Below are 20,045 nucleotides of genomic sequence, written 5' to 3' on the forward strand. Positions count from 1 at the left end.
TTAGCATATTTTATAATTTAAATGTTTGCTACGATACATATTTTTTCTAACTCTTTTCGGATAATTATGCTGGTCATTATGATTAAGTCAAATTTATCTTTGTTTATCATTTGATAATTAAAAAAAAAGTAATATTGTCTTTAAGTTTGAAAGCCATGACAAATTAAATGTATGTAAATTCAACAACAGAAATGTTAAAATATGTTGCTTAAAGCAAATCCAACCCCATGTGACAAATATGTGTGTAGTTGTGCAGTATAAACAGCATTGTGAGACATTTTGCTCAGCTGGTGAAGAATTACATTCCCCTCTAGTGTCTCAGACTAGGACAAAGTGTTGTAAACATTGAGTTGCACGGCGGTCCTGGGACGTCTGGCAGCAGGCCTGCACAAATGTGTGGATGACCTCACTTCCCACATCCTGTACAGTGCAGTGCGCTCTTTGGGAAGGGAGACTAAATTCCTGACCACCAGAAAAGCCGCTTTCTCCTTTTTTTATGTCTGTAGAGATACAGACATGAAACACACATAGATACATGCACAAAAGTCTTTTGTATTATATTATATTATATTATATTATATTATATTATATTATATTATATTATATTATATTATATTATATTATATTATATTATATTATATTATATTATATTGTATTATATTATATTATATCAAGGGCGACATGGTGGCACAGTGGGTAGCACAATCGCCTCATAATAATTCAGACTTTAACTGTATGTCATTATGTTGGTTTTTCAGCCTGTATGCTTAGTTAATAATAATAAAATCTATTTTAAATACTAGTAAAATTTTATTTAATAGTGAAATAACACTTTCAAAAATTATTTTTTATTTTAGCAAATTGTATTTTATATTATTCATGTTTCATTTTATTTTTAATACGATGCTTTCAATATTTTCTTATGAATGTATCTGTCTTATTAAAGACCAACTTTGCAATGTATATTATGCTAGCACACATTGATAATCTTTATGTGGACAACACATCTGTCCAAGTTATTCCTATAACAATTAGTTTTGGTCATTTATAAAGTCTCAGTCCTTTTCTGTTAACATCAGTTTGACGGCTTCTGCCACAGTTCTTACCATTAGATTGCTATGAGGGATTAATGTGAAAAAAGAAAAGCAAGCCTTCTATTTAATATTTTTTGAAAGTACATAAACATATTGAAATAAATCCAATATAAAAAGTTCATCCACACACTGAAAAGTCTCAGCAACTTCCAGTTCACACTGATTTTAAAACCCAAAAATAAAAGGGTGAGCACATAAACTGCATCGCAAAGTGTTAATCAGCCATTTAATGTTTGTTCTAGTTTAGACATTGTGTCATTTAACCTTAACAATTGATTCAAGTTAGAGAAAAGATAGCTGTCTAAACATGCAGTTGATTCCTGCAAAAATATGCATATTATGAATGAATTTGTGGTGTTTTCCTCCATTGCAGGCCTCCCTCAACAAGCTGATGGAGACTCTTGGTCAGTCACAGCCATACTTTGTGAAGTGCATACGATCAAACTCAGAGAAGGTTTGCGAGTCTTTGTGAATATATTGTGGTTATATATCATACAGGTTCATCGTTTTTTCAAACATATTCTTTGATTGGTTTCAGCTTCCTCTGCGGTTTAATGATAGTCTGGTGCTAAGACAACTTCGCTACACAGGCATGCTGGAAACTGTGCGAATCCGACAATCTGGCTACAGCATCAAGTACACTTTTCAGGTGAGATTAGAAACACACACTGATCAGACTTAAAGGTCTCATTAATTTAAAAAGCTTTGTAGATGTTAGTATTAGTATGTCAGTATCTTAGGATATATAAAAGGTAGTGTGCTCTAAGTTATATAATTTGCATTTAGAAGATATAAGCATCCTACAAACTACAAGCTTGTAGTTTGTAGCCTAATGAATCTATAGCTGCGTCCCAAATGACACACTATACACTATGCACTTATATGCACTATGTACTTATGCACTCACACTTAACAGCATATTAAATGGAACACTAATGTTTTTTTTTTACTAAGCAGTAATTCAAACTGTTTTCCTGCTGACGTTTGATGGTTGCCAAAGTAGTGAAATAAATGACCAAACTATCAAATAATATCTGCTATGAGTATAACCTCATTCCCATCTGCAGTTAACTACTAAGAGAAAACTGCTTTCATAATCTACAATAAATAAAGTAGTCTAACATCAGTGCCCATAAGCTCTGCCCCTGCCACTACGCGAGCAAAGCAGTGACTGTTGAGTGTGTGACGTGTCCAATATTCCACACTTAATTTTACTGGTTGAATAAGTGCATCATCCAGGTATTTAAAATGCACTTACAGGATTATATTTAGAGTTTTCAGTGTGAACGCACTACTTACACTATTTATACTACAAAATGGCGTAGAATAGTGCATAAGTATGTGATTGTGGACATGCCTAATGCTTTTTTCTTGTCAAATCTTATGACTAATGCTTTCCGTAACGGTAACACTTTATAATAACTACACACTATAAATCATTTCTTAAGCATTAGCAAATAGTGAATTCATTATCCGTTAAGCATTAACTCTACATTAATAAACGTTAGTAAGCAGTTTATAACTGCAGCTACAAATGCTCTATTCTTGACTGATAACCACATTTAAAATGTGCTTAATAATTGTATTTTCATACTTACAGTAGTAAATGATTTATTTTTCATTACTAAATTAAGTATCACATTATTTACAAACCAGTTGTATTTAAGAGTAGTTGAGGGTTTTTAGGATAATTCAGAATGAGTTAGTAAATGATTAATAAACTATTGAAATTAACGTTTATATGTCGTATTATTCAGGCATATAATAATGCTTACTATGTATGTTAATAAATGCTTTATTAACTCAACTTCACCTAGTTTTGTGACCTAATCTAAAGTGAGGACTATTCATGCTTTATACATCCTTCATAAATTACAAATAAAGGCTCAGTTAAATTCTAAACAGGAAGAATGACATTATTCCTTCCTATTCAATTAAAGATACACAAATGAAACTGTACTTCAAATTAAAAATACATATTTGCAACCTGGTCTAAAATAAAATCACTGTAGAGTTTAAACATTACATTTTATTACATTGTTTAATTATTATATTGTTTTATCCAGTTTTGTTGTATTTTGACACTCTTGTCATTCAGCAATGTTTAAACTTTACAGTAATTTTACATTTTAGAAAAGATTGCAAAGATTATAGTTCATTTGACTTTGAGCCTTTATTTGTCATTTATAAGGGATTTATAAATCATGAATAGTCCTCACTTTAGATTAGGCCACAAAACTGCATGAAGTTGAGTTAATAAAGCATTTATTAACATATTAGTTGACTATTAATATATGCCTGAATAATAAGACATATAAACGTTAATTTCAATAGTTTATTAATCATTTACTAACTCATTCTGAATGATCCTAAAAACCCTCAACTACTCTTAAATACAACTGGTTTGTAAATAATGCAATACTTAATTTAGTAATGAAAAATTAATCATTTAATAAGTATGAAAATACAATTATTAAGCACATTTTAAATGTGGTTATCAGTCAAGAATAGAGCATTTGTAGCTGCAGTTATAAACTGCTTACTAACGTTTATTAATGTAGAGTTAATGCTTAACAGATAATGAACTCACTATTTGCTAATGCTTAAGAAATGATTTATAGTGTGTAGTTATAAAGTGTTACCATGCTTTCTTGTACCTGACATGCCCAGCCCCCTTCAAGACACTTATTATTTGCTTAAAAGGGGAGGAGCTACTATATGTTCTACCCTGTCTTCAAGTTTCAGTTGAGGTTATGTCAAACGTCGACTAAAACTGCACATTTCAAAGCTACCTTTAAGGCCGGGGCACACTAAGGCAACGTTCTGCTATTGGGCAGCATCTGGCAGACTAGTTTATTGGATGTGTTCCACACAACACCTCACGTTAGAGGGACTTTGCCTAATCCAGCATGTAAATCAGCTGTCGGTGAAAGCAAGCACTCTGATTGGCTGTTCAGCTAGAAATCAAATTGCTAGACCAGAAGCTGAGTCTGAGGGCTATAATTTTGACGGTCCATGCGCAAAACGGAGAGCGCAGGGCGCAAACGCTTTCAGGGCGTGTCAGAATCCATATTTACTAATTTAAGGACGGGAAATCTGCTTTGCACCGTGGCGCATGGTCTAAAAGGGTTGAGTTTATTTTCTTAATGAGTTCTAGGTGTGTTTTGAGAATAAACCAATCAGAGTCCCTTCTCCCATTCCCTTTAAGAGCCAGCTGCGTCGCGCCATAAGCGCATTTGCTATTTACATGACGTAAAGTAAGTGTAAGTGGAAAAACTGAGCATTTCACAAGCAAACAGTTTACAGTTTTTTTAACAGAAAACAGTTAAACAGAGCATCTACCGCGCAAGAATGACAAATAAATGATCTACTTTCACTTTCGCTCTCATGGATAGGGAAACCTTCACGCACAGACATCTATTTGCCTATAAATAATTAATTTTGTTTGTTAAGTGCAAATATTTGTTTCAAAACCATTTCGAAATTCAGTTCTAATTTCCAGCAAACGAATAAATGAACAATAATAACAAAGTGTGCTCAAAAGCCTGAGTTATATCCTAAAATACATGCTGTGCCCCATATGGTCTAAAACCTGCAGGTGGGCAAATCTAAGCTTGTTTTTAATAAAACAAATATAAACATGGATATAATAAATAATACTGCTAATAATTATAACATTATACAAAAGCAAATTGTTTTGAATGAACTGAAAAAGCCTCCCGAGATGAAGGCATAAAAGCAGTGGTTTTTCAGATTTATGTAGGCTAGAAAATAATATGTTTTGTAATATTTTAATCCTTTATATTTATATCCTACATCTATTCTTGTTATAGCCTATATAGGCCTTTCCTTAATATTTAAATTTTTTCATATATAAAAAAAGATATTTGCGTATTGCTCTACATCTTGTGTGTAGGCTATTAAGCAGTGTGTAAGCGAGGCGCAACTCTGCACTGGAGTTTAGACCGGGTTTGTTTTGGTCTAATGAAAAATCTATTATAGTTTCTCAAAATAGCAACGCGCCAGCAGTGCGCCTCAGAACGCCTTCCTTTTTAGACCAGAATGCCTATGGGCGCACATATGAGCGCAAATGCATTTGATATTTAAAGAGCGTGGAGCAACACCTCAAAACGACTCTTGCGCCAAGCTGAAACTAGCAAACAACTATTGAGCCGCGTCTTGCGCCACACTGCGCCGGGTGTATGATAGGGTCCTGAGTGTTTTAGGTCAACATTGTTTTAGGTCAAGTAGTTCTTGCCTTATTTTAAGGATTTGCTCTCATCTTGTGTTCAGGCTTCTGTAATACTTTTTTTTTTTTTTTAAAGTAACCTCATAATTATATACCTATTTATACTTGTACTATACAAATGCATTTTTTTACTTAAAAAATATTTATATATTATATAGAGAGAAAGAAAAGAGAAAGCACAGAAAATGACAACTGACCCAAATGACTAAATAAAATCTTGTTTTCAGACGTTTATATTAATTTCTAGACACAATACCATTGTTTTAACTTCAGATCAGGTCAGAATCTGTATTTGGCGGATTTACAACAAATGGAAAAAGTTATGTTTTTCAGAGTCATTCTCTAGAAAAAAAATCTCAAAATGGTTTTCCAAAAATATTATTAGACCATTATAGAATAAAATAAATACTAACATTTCACTGAAACCTATACATAGTAAATCCAGCACATCCTCAGAATTTTACAGCGGTCACTGATTCATTTGTCCTATAGCTATACATCAATATTATGCTAGACTTAATGTAATGAATTTTAAAATTATTATTATTATTATTTTATTTTTTATTTTTGTATTTTAACAGATTTCGAAAAGTAATACTGACCTCAAGCTTTTGAATAAAAGTGTACTTGGATCAGTCATTTGTGACTCCTCATGCTCCGCAGCTGAAATCATTACTTCCAGTTGTTCATTTCCTGTTCTAGGTGTGGCTGTCTGGGGATGATTGTGTTGTTTTTGACTGTTTTGTTCTGTCTGAAACATGAATTTAGCTCAGACGAATAACATCATGCAGTTTATGCATATGGATGTGTTTATATGACGTAACTCCCCAGTGACTGATCATTCGAACAGATCGCCTGCTCTCTTTCCAATACTTAAAGGGTATCCCCTTTCAGTTATTCCAAACCTTGACGAGTTGATGTGTTACACAAAAACAGATATTGAAATGTATGAAAACGATAGAAACCTTTAACCCTTGACTTTCATGGTATTTGTTTGTCCTATTATTGAAGTCAATGGTTACAGGTTTTTCAGCTTTCATCTAAATATCATTGTTGTGTTCAACAGAAGAAAGAAAGTCATAAAGATGTGGAACCATTTGAGAATGAGTAATTTGAGAGCAATGTTTTATTTGTGGGTGAACTATCCCTTTAAAAATGTAGAAAAATCTGATCAGCCATTTATTTCAAGAAATCAGCAGAAAGCTCTGTGATTGGCTGCATTAGAGACCACCGAGGTAATTGCTGATGATAGCAACTTTGATTTTGATGCCATTGGCATAGTGACAGATAACATGGTCTGTGCCACTAGTTGAAATTGCTTACTTCTCTGGATTTGAACATTCTTTGAAATATTTAGGTTAATGTAAGTATATAGGTCAGTGCAATATATAAGACTGTTCTGTTTTAAAGAAGAACGTCTTACATATTGTGCCCATTGTTTGTGCCAGTAGGGAAAATGATTTTGGGACAGTCTTTGATTATTTTTTTAGGATGCATGTTGAATAGTATATTTGCACACAACTAATGCAACCAAATAGTGAATATTGTTAGCTACTAGTTACTTGCATAGGCTCAGGTGCTGTATTAAGTGGAATTAGTTACCAAGTAGCAAGTTACTGTAATTCAATTTTATTCAGCTAAAAATTTTATGAATTATTTTTAATGTTTTGATCATTTAATTACAGTTTCTTTATGTATTGGCTAAAGCAGTGTGTCTCAAAAAATCCAAGCAAAATGAATTCTGTCAGAATTCCATCACAATACCTCCAATTTTAATTATATTTTGTAATTAGATGGCAAATAGATGAAATTGTATAATATGTATATGTTCACCCCCTCACCTGATTTATTACACTGCATTACCTTGTTAAAAATGATAACCCAGATATTATGCAGTTATTTCACTGACAAATGTAGTGAGCGCAGTATTACAATCCAAAGACTGATTCCAATCCAACTTTTGTCCAGCTTTTAGTCAGAAATTAATGAAGAAAATGTGAAACACTGTAGATATTCAGTCCTCAAAAACCTTTGATCAAGCTTATTTTCATTCGATAACACCATTTCTATTAATGGCCTTACCCAGCTAAAAATAAATACGTCATCATTACACTATCATTACATCATCGCCAAGGAAAGTAAATAAAAAGATTATTTTAATGCACAGATTGCACTGTTATTCTATTATTCCTGTACAAAATTCAGTCATTTTTATTCCTGTAGTACGATAAACAGTTTTATTTTTGTATGACATGTTATTGCTTGTTTTTTAAACCCAGTGTGTAAACATTATGTATTACTTACATACATTTATAATACATATATATATTGCATTTCATTTTTATTTCATTAGTTGTATTCTCTCACAAATACATTTGCAAAATAACTAGAAAACTCTACATTTATTTTTCATTTAAATACAAATTTAATGATGTATTTAGTAATCAATTGCTTTTTACCACTAACGTATGCAATGCTGTCTGTATTACAAAAAAAAAAAAGTCCTGAATTACATACCTACCGATGTAGTAATCATGATAGTTTCACTTAGGAAATATCAAAAGTTTTAGTAATATAGTCTCGGATTATCAAAGAGTCATGAGTTGGCTATTTTGTCATGGAACAGTAACCAAACACCTATTCTTACAGTAAACCAACATTAGCAATGCGCTTCTAACCGCACAGAACAATCTTTCAATGACCTTTTTCTACTTTTACCTTGCATCTTGTCAACGTGTGTGCATGACATTTAATCAAACCAGTGTGTTTTGGCCTGGGGTAATTCCTGTAAGATATGAAGCTGCTGTGCTCAGTGACTTCACAGAGGCTCTCTCTATAGTCTGCAATAAGAGTGGCCAGGAATAATTGCATACACAACAGCATCTGCCTCACAGACTGTCCACCCCCAGTGGGCCGCGCTGAAGGAGGCTTCAATAAGACATGCCTTTACACTGATGCTAGTGTTCTGAAATCTGACCACTGCTTTTAGGCCTTAATGAGAGATGTCACTTCCTGGACACTTCTGATGGGGAATGACTTGTGTGTGTGTATGTGTGTGTTTGTGTGTGTGTGTGTGTGTGTGTGTGTGTGTGTGTGTGTGTGTGTGTGTGTGTGTGTGTGTGTGTGTGTGTGTGCGCTACCATGGATTATATTTATCATTTTATGTTCTCCAGGACTTTGCGCGACACTTCCATGTGTTGTTACCAGAGGGTTCCAATCAAGCCAGCCAGGAGGCTATCAGACAGTACCTGCAGCAGGTGGATCTCACTCCTGAAGGCTTCCAAGTGGGCCGTACCATGGTATGATGAAGCTTCTGGCAGTGATGGGACTTAATTAAATTCCTAGCATAGAACTTATTTCTGATGCCTTTGGGATGACACATCCTGCCCATTCATGGTTCGCTTTGTTGGAAATGTACAGTGTTGCATGCACACGTGACGTGTCTCCGTCTATCCATGCGTACGGCAGGTGTTCCTCCGTGAAATAGAGAGGCAGCGGCTGCAGGACCTGCTCCATAAGGAGGTGCTGAGCAGAATCGTTTATCTTCAGAGACGCTTCAGAGCTCTTCTAGAAAGAAAGAACTTCCTCAGAGTAAGACAGGCGGCCTGCCAAATTCAGGTATGTTTACTGCCGGATTAGCAGCTTTTTCAGTGTTTTTTGACAGTAATATTTGAATTTAAAAGGAAATGGAAATGTTTATAATTTATTTCAATTCATTTTAAAACAGAATCCTATTTTTTTAAGATATACAAAAAATCACCAGTCCTAGGCAATTGAAAAGTTAATAAAAAGTTTAAAAGACTTTATTAATATCATCATAAACAAACACCACTCATGCACTGCCCTTGTGACAATATTCAGGTGTGTCTGGAGTTCATTTAAACACTCGGTGTCACATGACTCAATTAAATAACAGAACAGGAGGTTATATAGCCTTCACAATAACGCCAATTATCAATACAGGAATGAGAAATCTATATAATATTCAACATATTTCTCAGAAGTAAAACATAAAATGCATATAAAAAGAAAAAATAACATAAACTTTCAACAATAATCTAAATTAAAAAAATGTGAATACATTAATTAAGAAAATGTTAGAAAAAGGAGAAAAGTCTATACTATCATTTAAACCTGGAAACCTGAATGCTTTTGATGTATGAATTAGTGCTGGGCAAAATTGAATTGTGATTAATTGCATCCATAATAAAATTGTGTTTTGACGTGATTTCAAAATATGTAATTTGTACATTTATTATTTAAATTATACAAATTATATATTAGTTCAAATAACTATGTAACAAAATGGTTTGTATAGTTTGGTTTCTATGTATGTGTGTGCATCACATACAATTGTGACTTGCATTATAGGATCTTGAGCTCTGCTCTGTTGACTTTTGATATTAAAAATTCAACTCTTTGTCTAAGTGACTTTCATGGACATTTTAGTAGTTTAAGACAAGATTTAGTTCAGGAAATAATATACAGTATAGAGAATCAGGTTTTTAAAAGAACTGTAATGTACTGTAATGTACTGGCAGGTTTTAGAGGGGTTTTGTAGCATAATATACAACACCAACCCAGACAATATAGCACTTTAAACTATTAAAACATTCATAGAAGTCACTTTTTCAAGGTTAAAAGTTGTTGGAAGAAAGGTCAAAGTCCCATAATTTTTAACCCATATTCTCTCCTCTATGATGTATGACAACTATTTTCAGTGTACTGGAATTGCTATGATCTTTATCCCTATCATGTAAATCCATCGCATATTATGAATTACATGTACATATCACATTTTAGACTGTTAGGTTAGGGTAAGGGTTAGTGTAAGTTGACATAGACTTGCTGAGTTTTTTATAGCCAGTTAAATGGCTGTTTAGTTGCAGTTTCAGCAGATATTAAGCAGACAGTCTACTGATACTCAAATGGACCAACTTTCTTTTAAATTGGTACTTGTAAAGATTTAAATAAATAGTTCACATTTCATGAATTTATATTTTTCCAAATGTTTTTTTTTTATTTATATTTTATTTAAAGTAAAGATTTTACTTAACAATTTAACGAGTAACGATCTAATTATAAATGACTAAAAAGTGCTGAAAGTTCATTCATTGGGCAAAAGGTGTGTAATCATTGTGGTATTTGGGTTAGACGTTTGACATGTAAACAGTGGAAGTACTTAGAGAGATAAAGGATTTAGTATTGAATAATATCATTTTATTTTTTAACATATTTGTTTCATCATATATATATATATATATATATATATATATATATATATATATATATATATATATATATATATATATATATATATATATATATATATATATATATATATATAAAAATATATATATATATATATAATGATTCTTTATTATGGTTTTAAGTAAATGTATTAAGCAAAATTACTATTCAATACTTATTTTCTAAAAATCCTATACTAAATGTGTGACCCAAACAGTGAAATAATTATATATGTGATTTAATCGGAATGTTTTCTCATGTAGAACTGGTGGAGGAGCTGTCAGTCTTTACAGAGGGACAGCCAGCTTGAGTATGACATGCGTGTCCAGGAGGGGGCAGTGGTCTGTATCCAGTCAGCCTGGAGGGGCTTTAGAGAGAGGCGTAGACTCCTGCTATGGAGAGAGGCATCTGTGCTGATCCAGAGAACCTGGAGGCTATATCGGCAGAGACGGGCAGCCCTCCAGATCCAGACTGCATGGAGAAGACATAGAGCCAGAGAGCTCTTCCTCCGCCAGCGGGATGCCACCATCCGCCTGCAGGCTGTGGGTAGAGGCTATCTGGCAAGACAGAGGTACAGTACACAGTTATCTTTTTTCTACAGATACCTGCTCTGGTCACACTAATTGCTTAATAATACAACTCTCAAATGCACACCAGTCAACAATCTGATACAGAGTATTTACTGGTGGTCTGCCAAGCAAATATGTGGTTTGTTCAAGGCTGAAAGTGCCTAAGTATTCCGCACAAAGTTTAGTAAAGTTGCTAGTTTGGTAACTGTTTACTGGTACAAATATTTAATTGTTTTACATAGTGGCAGAACAAGCTATATTCTGGCAAGTGAATGTGTAGTACAACTTACAGCATAGCACATTCACTCACATAAAGCAGTACTTTGCAAACAGAATAATTGATATTTGATTGCATTTCAACTTCAAACTCACCAGAGAGCAGCAATATACTGTTCAAGTTAGTTTAGACATGTTTTCTGTTTGTATATTATCATTATTATTATTATTATTATTAGGAGTAGTAGTAGTCGTGGTAGTGGTTCTAGTGGTATATGATGAAAAGTGCTATGTAAATACATAGATTTTTTTCCCACTTTGTACCTTGTCTAACCATTTTTTAAATTTTCTTATAATATTCAGATTTAGAGAGCTTCAAAAGCAGAGATTAAAAATAACTCATCTGCCGAATGGAAAGGCTAGTTTGTTAACAGAAGAGGACAAGCTTGAAGACATGGGTTTGGATGCGAGCATGTTGGAAGACTCCTTTGAGGAGCAGGACAGGAGCAAACAGGCTCTCAGTAGTGCAGTAGAGGCATCTGGAGCAGGTGTTTTGGAAGAGATGGAGGTAGAGATGATGGAGGGCATGGCACCAGCACAACCTTCCCCTGAAGTGACAATCCGAGAGAGGCCGCGGACTCTAGAGGATCCCAACCAGAGGACACGAGCCAAGCGGGAGAGCCGGCGGATGCGAGAGCTGGAGCAGGCCAAATTTAGCTTGGAACTTCTTAAGGTGCGGTCCACTGGAGGAACGTCTCCTTCGGACGAAAGGCGCTGGTCAATGGAGCTGGTCAGCGAGATCGCTCACACTCCTCAGGGTACTCCAGACAGCCAGAGCTCTAAAGGCAGCTTTGAGCTACTCAATATAGATGACTATTTCAAAGACAAGGCACCTTGTGCTGAACCAGAGGACCTTGGTTCTCCTTCTTCTGTGCCTGACCAGCACAATGTGTTGCCCTCTGACACTTCCACACCTGATATCTTGTCCAAACCAGATGACCAATCTAAACCTCCCAGAATGCAATATTCACTTCCAACTTTCTACACACCTCCATCCGAAAGTAGCTCTCTAGTCATAAAGTCTACCACCAATTCAGTCACCCCGTGCCCTGATGGCCTTAGCAAGCCTTCGAAAGACAAGAAGGAGTCCACTCGGAGACCCATGGTTGTGGTTATTAGTATGCAGAAGGAAACTCTTTTAAATGAAGCAGATGTAAAGCCTCTAGAGGTCAAAGACAGCGCTGCCCAGACCAGCGAGCCACCCAGCCCAGCACAACCTAGCACTGACAGCAGTTACGTCCTGGAGAAGCTAGAGAAACTCAACGAGGAGAAGGAAGAGAGGCAGAAGCATCAACGACAACAAAATGAAAAAGAGATGATGGAGCAGATCCGTCAACAGACGCACATCCTAGAAGAACAACGTAGGAATTTAGTCCAAAACGAGAGGGAGAAGTTAGAAAAGCAGAGAGCCGAGACTCTGCGAAGGATCGAGCAAAGTAGACAGGAGAGTTCTGGAGGAAGGACAGACAGACCTGCTCCCATTGCCCAGCCAGAGCCTGACCTCACCTCCCAGAGACCAGCCCGAGAAAAGGACGGTGCTCCTCTGATTCTCAGAGACCGACCAAAGGACGCACAGAATTTAGCAGAAGGGTGGGCACCCAAGTTGACTTTGGAATCCAGAGGGGATGAAGCCAGAAGTAGAATAAATAAGAAACCGTCCAATCAGAATGTCAACATCAGCATGTCTGAAAGGCCAGGAAACATCTTCTTTTCTCCAAAGACTAAGATTGCCTACTCAAAGTAAGTGATAAGCTTCATGCGACATGACAACCTCATCACACTAGTTTTCAAACTAGTTCATTGCAAAACCCTTATTTCATACCTTTATACATTAATATTCCCAATGACTCTGATTTTATTTCTTTTGTGTAGTGAAATGGCAGTAAAATTTCGCAAGATAAAAAAAGTAAAATTATTCTCAGTTGTATTGTGTTATTATAATATAGGTATATACAGTAATAGTATGGTGCTGTTTTTATTCTTGTGGTTAGTCTGTTCTTCAGCGCCATTTTATTTTGCTCATCAACTGGCAGTCAGTGAAGTCAAATGCAGTCACCAGACTACCTGTAGCTAAGACTAATAAGCCAGGATAATATACATTTTGAGGACTTTGACTTGAAACTTACTACTTAGAATACTGCGTGTTACAAGTTTAATTTAAAGTTTGTAAAACTACTATTAAGCTATTGAAAGAGGGAGCATTTTACTGTCAAGCAAACAATAAGTACTGTACCTTAGCTTTTTTGGGTAAATTGTCCATTGTTGTTCTCAAAGTGGCTATTAAAGTCATGCTAAATAATATTCAAGCTAATACTATTTTAATATGATGTTATTATTTGAACATGATATATTATAATGATTATTAATCATGTTATTATTATTAATCATGTTATAATTAATGTTATTAATACATAACCACAATACAAATTATTTAAGTTCAGTTGTTAAGCTGGTGAAAGAAAGGGAAACGTTAAAATTTGGCTGGGCATCGATGGATATGCTCTTCAGTGTTTGGACTTTCAGCAGTAAAAATCAAACACACTGAACTAAACTAAACTGAACTTCAACTCAGACTCCACTGACACATTTTCAATTTAGTAGAACTTCAATGTTAAGCTGGTTTTACAATACCTACATTGTAAAAGTGCTCTAGAAATAAAGATGACTTGAATTGAATTAAAGTGGGAACCCTGTTGAGAGATGTTTGAAGCATTTCTTACACACAATTCACTTTCAAACCAAGCAGGGTGTTTGTATTATTAAACTTGTGTAATTGACTAATTTGATAGCAGTGACATGTAAGAGAATCTCATAAATCTTATGCCATCATGTGACACCAAAGAAAATCTTATTACTATTGGAATATCACCACACAACTTGCACAAAAAGGATACATGTAATATGGGATTAACGTCAAATGTAATATTAGGCTTCTTGAGGGTGCTAGCTTTAAATATGCATGAATATCAATTGGATTTCTGCACAAAAGCTAATTATAAGAGTGCGTGTTTGAATTTAAAAGCATGACATTTTTTTTTTTTTTTTAAATAAATAACCCTCAACCTTCTTGAACTTGTTTTAGGCTGAATAAGGACTTGGCCAATCAAGAAAAAACACCAGGAGCCCAGAATGAAGTGAGCCTTTTGGGTTATAAATCCACAAAGACTGAGGTGAGCGAAAGAGTAAAACTTTAGGCCATCATAGATCGTAAATAGCTTTTCATTCTTTTTCCTCATAAATAAATGTTTGAACTCTTTCTCCCTCATTATGAGGATGTGGAGGGGGTCACCTGAATCTTGGTTCACATGGGGAGCACCTTCACTTTTTTTACTATCATTTGGTCAATTAGGTTGGCAGACCAGGTCATAAAAAAGCCCGCATGGCACGGACACGTTCAGACTTCCTCACCCGCAGCTCAAGCACCCAGGGAGAGGGGGAGTCAGAGGAGGAGGAGTACGATGAGACCCCTCTGTACGCTGGCACACCCCTCCCCAAGCAGGATTCAGAGGAGAGCGCAGTAGAGGCTTGTCACAGTGACTCCGAAATGGTAATTAGATGGTCTGTGTGAGCGGATGCAGACCCACCAGCAAGATCTCTTTCTCTCTTCGGCTAACTCCTCCAAAAGAGCCTGATAGATCGCCTTACTGACCACCTGAAACGCTTCCACGCTTCCTGTGCAGCTGAAGGATCTAGGCTTTCAACCACAGATGCCGAAATACCTGTTGAAGCTATTCTTATCTATGATGGCAGACATAGACATACAAATAAAGTATTCACTGCAGAGAATCATTTACATTCTAATTAGAACTATCAATTAATTCAAGCAAAACAAATATTTAAAAAAATTCTCAGCTAGTTATAAATACTGTAATCTTTAAGTTACTCTCACTTAACAAAAATTCTATTCGTTTATTTAAAGGATTAAGTGTGATTAATTGTGCAATTTCTACCTCTTGAGGGCTTGTGTTCGCAACAAGTAATGATGTATAGTGATGACGCCATTACTGAGTGTAGAATCATGGGAGTTGTTATCTTCATTACATTCTGCGATACTCCTGGGCTGCGTCCTACTACTGCACTGTACTACTTAGCCGTTCTCTACAGTATGAATGTGAAAAGTATGAATGGAATTCGGGCGTACTACATCCGCCATTTTGTCATGGTCACATGACCTACCTGCATCAGTTGCATCTCTTTACTCCCATTCATGAATTCTCTCGCAGGGCATCATGGGATAGTGCAGCATGCGTGAAATACGCACCTCAGAATCTCGCCGGAAGTAGTAAGTCATCCGGGTACTTCTCGCATACTGATTTTCAAATTCTATGAATCCGGACATATTACTCGGCTCGCATACTGATTTTAGCGTACTATACAAGATGGAAGTATGCAGTTTCGGACGCAGCCCTGCAGAAATCATGTTCATGGTTGAGCCAGAGCACAGGTGTCAAACCAGAGCTCTGCACAGTTTAGCATCAACTCTAATTAAATACACCTGATCGAACTAATTGGGTTTGCCAGGCTTGTTTTAAACCTGCAGGTAAGTGTGCTGAAGCTGGGTTGGAGCTAAACTGTGCAGGGGTGCGGCCCTCGAGGAACTGAGTTTGACACCGCTGAGCTAGAGTATTCAAAATGTATTAGCAGAGTAAGGCTGAAAGCCATCAAAGCTAAACGAGAGCACTAAAGTAATTGGTTATAAAATACAAGCGTGACGGGGTACAAAAACGTTGGAGCTTTTATTATGCCACTCTTAACCACTTCCGGTCATTCCAGTCATGATCATGTGGAGAAAAAGCAGCACTATTTTATGTTTTTTTAATTAATTAATTAAATTTTTTTTTTTTGTTGCAAAACGTTTTCATCACATAACAGGGAACAATCAGCATATCAAGGCATGCTTACATTAAAATAAATTAAATACATTAAACTGTTACAACCGCAACAAGGAGCAGTACAAAAGACCTACATCAAATGAAAAAAAAAAAAAAAAAACATTACCACAAAGATTCTGAAAATAAAATATAGAGAGCTTTAGTTATTTTATTTAGGTTTCTGAAGTATTTGAAGCTTTGAGCCACTCTCACTACAAAAACACCTAAAAGAGGTCCTGCAATTTTTTCATTTACAATAACGATTTACCCATTAGTAAAATAAAGTTCACAACATCAGAGAAAGCAAAATGTAAATCGCCTTTGTAAAATAATATATCTTCTAAATCATCTTTAGTGAAAGCCAAGTATCGATGTAGAACCAGAATTTAAAAGTAAATTCACAAGAAAAAGAATCCAAGTGATCAAGTGTTTCTGGAAGATTTGAACAGAAGCTAAGCTTTTCAACATCAAAGTTAAATCTTTTTTGAATAAACTCATTCACAGGAGATATCCTAAATAGAATTCTGTAATGAGTTTTCTTAACATTAGGTGCTATAAGAAGCACTTTTTAATCAAACTAAATACAGTTTAAGGTTCTCCTATAATGCTGGTCAGTGCTTAATAAATCTACAACAGAGTATCTTTGGCGTTTTCATGTTGATACATAAGTACTTTTAGTAAAAAAAAACACTGTTCTAGTTGATTGTGGATTTTATTTATGATTTATTTTATTTTATTTTATTTTATTTTACAAATTGTTACTTTTAAAAATTAAAAGAAAGTTACTTTTTGCTTTTTGCATTGGGCAGTATGGCAGCAAATCTTGGACTTTATCCTGACATCTGGTGGTGTGGATGTACTGTAGCTTCTTTTTATGTATTTACTAGCACAACTGCACAAGTCATTCATGAGAAGGTGTATTTGCAATCCAACACTAAAGTGCCCCTTAATTAAAAATGTAGCTGATAATATACAGTTTTCTCAGCTATTTTTTTGTAAAAAGGCTAATGACGTCATAAACGCTAGAAAATGGAAATACACACTAATATGTTGGCCGTTTATTTGTTTATCTATTTATTTATTCATTTATATTTATTATTTAGATATTTTTTTATTAAATAATTTTTTTATTGATTCATTTATTTTTATTCATTTATTTATTGTTATAGTTATATTTTACTAATGGGTATATATATATATATATATATATATATATATATATATATATATATATATATATATATATATATATATATATATATATATATATATATATTATTTATTTATTTATTTTTTTTAAATAAATAACTTTTTATTTATTTAGTTATTGTTAATTGTATTAATTTGCCCATTTTATTAGACTGCACTAAGCAGCATTATAACAGAACTCTAAAATTAATTTAGTTTGATAAAACAGTGCTGCATCTTTACCACATTATCATGACTAGATTAACCGGAAGTGTTCAGCTGTTGCATAATAAAAGCTTTGCTGCTTTTGTGTCGCATCACGCCCGTCTCATCATTTGACTTTAATATCTTTCAGCTTTGCTCGGCTTCATGCTACCTTGATTTTAGATTTAAATACTTTAGCTCATCCATGAACATGAATTTTCAGAAGTCCTGTATGATATAATGAAGATAACTCCTATGATTTTAAAGTTAGTCACAGCGTCATCGGTACACATCATTGTTTGTTGTGACTACACACCCTCTAGAGGTGAATATAATTTTCTTTAATCCTTTACAGTATAAATAAACTAATTTCTATTAGGGTATGAGTTACGATAAGGTTACAGTATTTATAACTAGTTGAGAAGAAAATGCTAGATTTGTTGTGTTTTAATTAATTGACAGCTCTAACTAAAATGCAGTGTCTCTCGGCGTCATTAAACTACACCTTTGTTTGTTGTGAATTTGCACCCTCTAGTGGTAAAAATTAAATGAATTTTGCCTGAATTACTGAATCATCCAGCCACACAGATCAGGATGGCTTCTATCAGAATATTGCTTTTTTTCTCCGGATACAAAAATTGTATAACTTTTAACCCACACTGCTCTCTTCACATTCAGACCACGCTGCTTGACTAGAGATATAAAAGCTTCTGTATGCTAGTTATTATAGGTCGCTTCTTCCTGAACAACCAAGACCTTCAACTGCGACATGATTCTGCTTTTCACACTCTCACCTTGGATAAAGAGTACTGCATGCTTTAACATTTACTGTAGCTCTTCTCTTCTGCAACACTTTACCAAGGCTAAAGCCGCGGACCTGTCCTAGCAGCACATTCTTTATTTCTTCTGATTCTGTAGTTATTGCCATATGTTCTGTAGCTCTTTTCAATAATTACTCTTTTCAGTCTTTTGAAGTCTTTCCAGCCAGTAGAATTTTGTTATTATTTGGGTGATTGTATAAAACGGATGCCTCTTCCATATGAAGGAATAATTATTTAATTTATATAATGTATTTGTTTGCACTAGTTGTGAATCAATGCTCATAATTGTGCAGTTATTCATTTATAAATAATCCTTATGCAGGGTATCTGCAGGCCCTAAAAAGTCTTAAATTTCAAAATCAAAATTGTAGGTCTTAAAAGTCTTAAATTTGCTGAAATATCGTTTTGTAGGTCTTAATATTAAACAGGTCCTAATTTAATGTCTCTTCCTTACAATTACTTTTTTTTTATTATACTCAAATGATTTAACTGTGTCATTAGAAAAATTCCTTAGTGTTTAGTCTAGTGTTAGTCATTTTATTTTTTCATTTATAAAGGTCTTAAAAAGCTCTTAAAATGTCTTAAATTGTACTTGATGAAACCTGTAGACACCCTGCAGATATACAGTTGAAGTCAAAATTATTAGCTTTTTTTTTCCCCCCAGACATTTCCTAAATGATGTTTAACAGAGCATAAAAAAATAAATAAATAAATAAATAAAAATTTATATATATATATATATATATATATATATATATATATATATATATATATATATATATATATATATATATATAGTTTTTTAATTTTTTAAAAACCATTTTAAGGTCAATATTATTAGTTCCACTAAGCAATGTTTTTTTTTTTCAGTTGTCTACAGAACAGACCACTTTTATACAGTGACTTGCCTATTTTACCTAGTTACATAATTGCTACAGTTGCTACCTAGTTAAATATTGCCTAGTTACATGAGTACTAGTACCTTGAAAAATAACTAGTAAAAAATTATGTGCTCTCATCATGGCAAAGATTTAAAAAATCAGTTATTAGAAATCAGTTATTAAAACTAAAAAAAAAAACAAAACAACTTATTTGCGTTGAACAGAAATTGGGGAAAAAATACAGTGGGGCTAATAATTTAGTAGGGCTAGTAATTCTGACTTGTATGTGTTTTATAGAAAATGTTAGTATTTAAATGTTAAATATAAATAAATAAATAAATAAATAAATACAAATATATATATATACCACATGTCTTTGTACTGTGGGGGAATATATATATATATATATATATATATATATATATATATATATATATATATATATATATATATATATATATATATATATATATATATATATATATATATATATATATAGATAAACAAATAAATAAATAAATATAAATAAATAAATAAATATAATTGCATAAATATAAATACATTTAATAAAACAAATAAATGAAAATAAACGTCTATTCCAATGAAATTGCATTATATTGGTAGTTTGTCTGGACTGAAATT

The 20,045-nt window shown here is 33.8% G+C and overlaps 2 protein-coding genes across 51 annotated transcripts in view; one reads left to right on the forward strand and one right to left on the reverse strand.

Annotated features, from left to right (window-relative positions):
• adamts7 (a disintegrin-like and metallopeptidase (reprolysin type) with thrombospondin type 1 motif, 7) overlaps positions 1 to 20,045 on the reverse strand; it is a 610,954-nt gene that overhangs the window by 313,142 nt on the left and 277,767 nt on the right. The gene's annotated exons all lie outside the window — the stretch shown is intronic.
• Positions 1 to 20,045, forward strand: part of myo9aa (myosin IXAa) — a 253,527-nt gene that overhangs the window by 201,952 nt on the left and 31,530 nt on the right. For 29 of the 50 annotated variants that reach the window (NM_001423815.1, XM_073905946.1, XM_073905954.1 and 26 more), the window contains 8 exons: positions 1,468 to 1,548; positions 1,633 to 1,743; positions 8,517 to 8,642; positions 8,812 to 8,961; positions 10,857 to 11,164; positions 11,742 to 13,178; positions 14,521 to 14,608; positions 14,788 to 14,985. In NM_001423815.1, coding sequence (NP_001410744.1) covers positions 1,468 to 1,548; positions 1,633 to 1,743; positions 8,517 to 8,642; positions 8,812 to 8,961; positions 10,857 to 11,164; positions 11,742 to 13,178; positions 14,521 to 14,608; positions 14,788 to 14,985 — 2,499 coding nt within the window. The remainder of the gene's footprint in view (positions 1 to 1,467; positions 1,549 to 1,632; positions 1,744 to 8,516; positions 8,643 to 8,811; positions 8,962 to 10,856; positions 11,165 to 11,741; positions 13,179 to 14,520; positions 14,609 to 14,787; positions 14,986 to 20,045) is intronic. The other 21 variants (XM_073905968.1, XM_073905972.1, XM_073905978.1 and 18 more) reach the window with 1 other exon arrangement.

The sequence above is a fragment of the Danio rerio genome, chromosome 7 (genome assembly GCF_049306965.1).
Source record: "Danio rerio strain Tuebingen ecotype United States chromosome 7, GRCz12tu, whole genome shotgun sequence".
In the NCBI taxonomy this organism is placed as follows: domain Eukaryota; kingdom Metazoa; phylum Chordata; class Actinopteri; order Cypriniformes; family Danionidae; genus Danio; species Danio rerio.